This window comes from Charadrius vociferus, unplaced genomic scaffold (assembly GCF_000708025.1).
Source record: "Charadrius vociferus isolate BGI_N301 unplaced genomic scaffold, ASM70802v2 scaffold278, whole genome shotgun sequence".
In the NCBI taxonomy this organism is placed as follows: Eukaryota; Metazoa; Chordata; class Aves; order Charadriiformes; family Charadriidae; genus Charadrius; species Charadrius vociferus.
In genome coordinates this window covers 2,838,382-2,844,783 of record NW_009649705.1, presented here as the reverse complement: position 1 = coordinate 2,844,783, position 6,402 = coordinate 2,838,382, and the positions used below count along the sequence as shown (strand labels likewise).

The window sequence follows — 6,402 nt, the reverse complement described above, 5'->3', positions numbered from 1 at the left end:
ATAAATGAGTGCAGTGTTTAGTGTTATTTCAAGTATGTGTACAGAAATAGAGGCCATTTCCAGAAGTGAATACTTTTTTTTTTGGTGTGTGTGTTTGTCACTTTTATTGTATTCAGTAACAACAGGCTTGTTCATGCAAAGATAGCACTGAAGTGGAAAATTTAAGAAGCCAATCCTCCGTTTCTTAGAAATGCCTCCAGAGAGGATAATGTCAAATACTAGTATAGCCCTCAGCCATTAATTCTTGGTAAAGGTTCAAAAGAGTTTCTGTCTGTAAGGTCAAGAGGTTTAAAGTAATTAGATTGCAGAATAGGCAGGCACCTTGCACCATCCTATAATTTTTCTTGCACTGCTGCACATCATTACTGCAAATATATGGGGGTTTTTTTTTGCTCCCACTTCTGTGTTGAAGATGCTTTTGTCAGTGTCCAGGGTTCACGTGTGAAATGGCAGGTTCTTGCTAAATGTTTTTTTTCTTTGAAGACCTAGGTGGAGGAAAAGATAAATTAGTTTTTGTTGTTGTTTTTTTTTTAATTACTCCCCATTCACTGATACAATGTTGCACAAAAGAAATTTTAGAGAAAAATGTTAGAGTTGTAATTAATCTGTGATTCATATCCAGTTAGAAAGTTACAACATACATTATATTGGAGGTAACTTTTAACTGCTAAATATTGAAAAAGTGTCATTGCTTTATTTATAGATACTGTTAGGGTTTTTTTTTATAAAAGTGCAAGTATTGTACTGAAAAAGAACCCTATAGCACAGGATTTGTTGTAATCTAGAATTGTAAATATTGTCCATCTCTCTCTTTTCTGTAGTATTTATATGGAAGTAATCGAAGGGACAACATATTTATTGATCCAATCTACCAGACGTTTGAACAGGAATTAAATAAAATCCTTAGAAGTTGGCAACCAAGCATACTTCCAGATGGTAAATTTCTTTTTGGTCATGCATGTTTTTCATCTCTTCATAGTTCATTATTCTTAAGCATGTAGATATATACAAACATTTTTTGCATTGCGATAGTAATTGATTAAAAAATCAAAGATCTCATCTAACAGTTCAGTTAAGACTGTACCTGTTTTTATTGTCTTGTCTCTTGGTAATCCATGCTGCAAGAGTTGATTTTGCCACTGCCTGTTAATCTTAAATTGACTGTCCATTTTTAGTAGAGATGGTTAGAATAAGCAGCTGTTCTTCAACCTGTACTTTTTACCTGTGCTGACTTTATTTTTTGCCCATTCTTTTTCCCAGATGGGAAGCAGGCAGGCAGGCACGGGGCTATGTGTTTTAGTCTTTCTCAGCTGGATTGGGAGGACACTCTGCTATGCGGCTTCTGCTCAGGAGGTTCATCAGTTCATGGAGAAAACAAGAATTTTCCCCAGCAGATCAGTGTTCTTGCTGAACTGTGGAATCCACTCTTCTTCCATCTTTCTCGCAATCCTCTCTTGAGTGAGGGCTTGTCCTTACCAGCCCCTTTCCTCTCTCTTCTTGATACTGGCTTTTCTCTGTATAGCTCTGGAGAGACTCTGTGTAGGGCCCTCCCTATACCCTGATATGGCCCAGGAGTGCTTTCCAAGTGAGGTATCCATGAGCAATAAGAAAGAAGAAGGTAGAGGTATTTGGAGGCCTTGACTGAGCAGAACAAAATGAACTCCAAAGTACGCTTTTTATGAAGGGATTAAGATTAGCCCCTTGAACCTTTTGTTTTTATGTAGCAACAAGAGGGCGCCACATGTAAGCAATGTTGTTGTAATTAAACAGAAGTGTGTTCTGTGTGAAATTGCATATACTGATATTTCCCATTGACTATCTCTTCCTGAAACAGTGAGTGTCTTTGTCTTTAAGAGATGGGTTTGGGGGTGTGGACATATAACTAAATATACTTATTAGAGGCTTCTGTCATGAGCATTTTAATTTTATGGTAAACACAAACTTGATTCTTTTGCACCTTCATAGTTTATGGGCTAATCCATTGTATTTTGTCTAATATTCTTTTTTTGAAGGATCAATATTCTCTCGAGTTGAAGAAGACTACCTTTGGAGGATTAAACAGCTAGGATCACATTCACCGGTTGCTCTTCTGAATACTCTCTTCTACTTTAACACTAAATATTTTGGCCTGAAAACAGTGGAGCAACACTTAAGACTTTCTTTTGGCACTGTTTTCAGACAGTGGAAAAAAAATCCTCTAACAATGGAAAGCAAAGCTTGTCTTCGATATCAAGTGTCTTCCCTGTGCAGAGCTGATAGTGAAGGTACTATGGCACTTCCAAAATAAGTATTGCAGGAGCATCCACACTGCGCTCCTCTGAGGGACATCTGGGCACCTTGCCAGGAGCCAGAGGGGCTGCCTTTGCATAAAGTTGAGCAGCTCTCGGCTCCCGGATCTTTAATCGGAGTGTATGGTCCATGGAGACCACAGGGTCTCTGCGTTAAATGATCTCTTTGAGCCCACTGGTCTCCATGCTAAATGCTGCAACTTTGTTGTGGCTGTAGGTTGCATTTCCAGTTTGCTGATATGAGTAGCTGCGGTGACTGCATTGGTGGGCTGCTCATGCTGGGGTGTTTACTGAAAAATGTAAAGTAACTTCAAATTATGGCTTAGATGATGTTGGTTTTCTTCTTAAAGATAAAATTACTACTGGAAAAAGGAAACATGAAGATGATGAACCAGTATTTGAACAAATTGAAAACACCTCCGATCCAGCTAGATGCCCTGTGAAAATGTTTGAGTGCTATCTATCTAAAAGGTAAGTATGATACAGGGTAATACAGAAGTGGTCTAGAGTAGACAGGGTACACAAGGGAAATGTTCTGATTCGACATGAAATATGCTCAAGCAAAGGGAGTGGATTGAGATAGTCTGAAAAACAGCTAAATGAAGGCATTGAAATCTCCAGTTCGGAATCTGGACAAGACGTGCAGAAAGTGTGGGAGCAGCAGAGTACTTCGGTGTTAATTGTTAAGGACTCCATCTGGGAATGACAGTATGGTTCAGTTTTCTTACCAGGAAACAAGCAAGTATCTCTGGAGAATTACCAGCAAGGGATCTGGTAGGTTTTGCTACTGAGGGTTTCATTTGTGAGGTCCCTGTCTCTTCAGTAAAAACTGGATCGAGACAATGGATTTGCTTAACATTAAGTTACCAGGAATTGAAAATGTAGATGCTTTCAAGATACCTAGTTTGAAAGCATGTTTAAAATTAGTTAGTTAGTAGAAAAAAATACTACTGACAGTAACCCAGCATTTAGAAAAAGCTTGTTTCCTTCAAATCTGCACAGAAATTAATACATTAAAAAGAAAAGCTTAGGCAGCTCTTCCCCGCCCCACCCTTTTTTCCCCCCAAAAAAAAAAAAGGCAGCGTTTCAGTGTTTTGGAAGTGTTTAAAACCAGGATTTCATGGGAAGTGCTTTTGTTTAATTGGAACAGCCATTCATGCAACTGATTTTAATGGAGATTTATGTAACTCTAACTGAAATAGAGGCGAGTGATATCAAAGAAATAAAATCACATTGTATATGCAACACAATAAATCAGATAAAGTATGAGACCCAACGTGTTAGGGAACATCTTATTCGTAAAAGTGAAGAAGGAGCTTACGCACGATGTAGGCAGAAAAGCAAGTATGTGATGTTATAGAGAGAAACATGTAAAAAGTAACTTGTGGTCTGTTAATGCAGCACCTGATTGTCATAAACTCAGTTAATTCTGATTGTTGGGGCAGAGGGTTTGCCTTCACACTATCCACTCTCATGGTTTGGAGAGGGTATATTGTTAAAAGTTGAAGCTAGATTTTTGAACTGACTTACACAGCCAGTAGAGGGGACAGAACAAATAATTTCTTTTCTTTAGAAATATCTCAACTTGGGGAAAAGCATGCACTTAAACCCATTGTTTGTGCTGTGGTTTCCAGTCCTGCTGTGTTACAGATACTGGTCACCGTTGCTGACTAGAGCAGCAGACTGCTTCTCCTGGTTACACCTCTAATAACATACACCTTGTGTCTTTGAAATAATTTTAACAACATATTTAACTCTTTAAAAGCTATTGTACAATTTAAGGTAATGCCAGCTGTTTGAAATATACTTGGCAAACAGTGGACAGTTGCAGCTGAAATTTCATGTTCTTCTCGTTCACAGGTATGAGTGCTATATCATTGCTTCTTCCTATAAAAATACTGGTTTGTCAAAACAGTAGGAAGGGGGTTAAAATATTTAAATTATTAGAATATTTTAAATTATTATATTTTCGCTTCTTATTTGACTCTTATTCTGATTTATGTGAGGGTAGAACAAGGCAACATTCATCCCAGCAGGTGAAGAGCAACACCTGAAACTTTATCAGCTAATTTGGGAAGACGAGCTGGTAAAAAATTTTATTTTTACCAAACAAATATGAAACACAGTTGACCTCTGAAGTCTGCAGTATTTGGGAAGGAGGAAGCATGAGTGAGCACTTGTACATGCAGAATTGGATATTCCTTTCTGAAACTTGCCTAAATGGGCAAAATGCTAGATTTTCCCTGAGGGGTCTTATTATAGTGGCTTAGAGGATATGTCTGAGCTGGATCAAGCATGTATACCAACTCCAAAGTATAGCAGGTCAGGAATTAAAGGATTTTAAGACTGATAGTGACCAACCCTTTAAGTAAAATAGGAGGAGGAATTTTAGCTGCTCGTATTTCTGTGCATCTCTTGGAACTACCATCCTTGACTTTCATGGCAACCCCAGGCTCTACGGCTGCATCAGGCTGTGGTGCAAGCAATTGCTGATGTCAGTGTCGGGCCTCTTTGCAAATATGTCGATCAGGGGTTCCTAAATAGATAAAAAGTACTTTCTGGTTTAGCAAGTCCTGGAGCTGCAAATTGAAAACTGGAAGAGTCGGTGGTCTGCCATATGCTTGCTCAGTCCCAGGCATCTGCTTTTGGCTGTTCTGAGGATGTGGGACTGGCTGGGCTTGGGCCAGTAATCTTCTTTTTGTAACTCGCTTAAGTACAGTTAGAGTTTTGTTTACAGAGGATGTTGGAATTGCTAACATACTGTTTTGTCCTGTGAGGCTGTTTTTCTGACACACACACCCCATGTTTTCGCCCTTTGTAGCCCACAGAATCTGAATCAGAGGACGGACTTGTTCTATCTGCAACCAGAGTGCTCTGTCTCTGCGGAGAGTCCCATCTGGTACACTGCCACTTCACTGGACCGCAACACTTTGGAAAATATGCTTGTACGGGTTCTTTTAGTAAAAGATATTTATGACAAAGACAATTATGAACTGGATGAAGACATAGATTAAAACAAACTTCCAAAAACCGTCAAGAAAACAAACAGCATTAGATATAGTCATGCTGCTAGACCTTTACTATGGAAAACATTTCAAGTTTACTCTTTGTTTTATGAGTTTTGTAGCAATGTGTACCCTCACCTGGGTATTACCATGTAAATAGTCTGTGAGTGAAAGTTTCCATTATTCTGCATAGTGGTTTTAGGATACATAACAAACACATTTCAGATTCATTTTTTATTATTTATTTGATTAGGTATGTTTGTAACTTTTTACATTGCAAAATATGAATGAGAATGTGCCATGTGTAATTTTTTTTTCCCCTCCCTTGTAGTAAGAGACATCCATATTGCACAACTCTGCTGTTGGAAGCTCCCTTGAAAGGAGGCTCTTTTAATGGGTTCTTAAACCAGATGGTTGTGTATGGGTAGCACTACTAAAGTTTAGAACTTGCTGTGTCTTTCAGAATTTTTAAATAAATTGTAAACTAATAGGTTTTTTACTTTTTAGTTACTGAAGCCTTATAAGGTTATGTAGAGAGATTCCATCTTATGTACCAAAAATAGACAAAAGAGAATGCTGTCAATATTGGTGTACTGTAATGTGAATCTATTCTGGTGAAAACATTTTTTTGTTGCCCTTATTAAAACCTTAGTGTCCTTTCCTTATTTGTGACTCTCTCTCAATTGCCCCTACAAATAAAATATATATATATAAAAAAATAAATGAATATAAGCTTAAAGCATGTGGTCATCAAGACATGTATTTTATAAAAAACAAGAACAAAATCAAAAACTCCTCAAAAAAAAAAAAAGGAAAAAAAAAAAAGAAAAAGAGAATAGAGATGTCTGATGACAATGCTATATAATTCTTTTCCTCCTTTACTTTTCTGACCATAAATGCCGGTACCTCATATTTCTGTAAATCTGTCCTTTGTAGCCTTAGCAAAAGGGATTTTAATGCCATATAACATAAAGTAATATGGTATGCTAAATTTTTAAGTTTTGTTTGTCCTCGCATTGCTGTATATAAATACAGTCAATACTTGACTATGGGTGGGAAAATTATTTTAACTTAATGCCTCCATTCAAAAGCCATATGAGACTTGAAGT

At 37.5% G+C, this 6,402-nt stretch overlaps 1 protein-coding gene across 1 annotated transcript in view; it reads left to right on the top strand.

The window, feature by feature from the left end:
• Positions 1-5,958, top strand: part of ZMYM2 (zinc finger, MYM-type 2) — a 72,772-nt gene extending 66,814 nt beyond the window's left edge. The window contains exons 19-22 of the mRNA XM_009890634.1: positions 822-936; positions 2,013-2,264; positions 2,639-2,759; positions 5,110-5,958. Coding sequence (XP_009888936.1) covers positions 822-936; positions 2,013-2,264; positions 2,639-2,759; positions 5,110-5,302 — 681 coding nt within the window. The 3' untranslated portion in view covers positions 5,303-5,958. The remainder of the gene's footprint in view (positions 1-821; positions 937-2,012; positions 2,265-2,638; positions 2,760-5,109) is intronic.
• Positions 5,959-6,402: the final 444 nt, after the last annotated feature.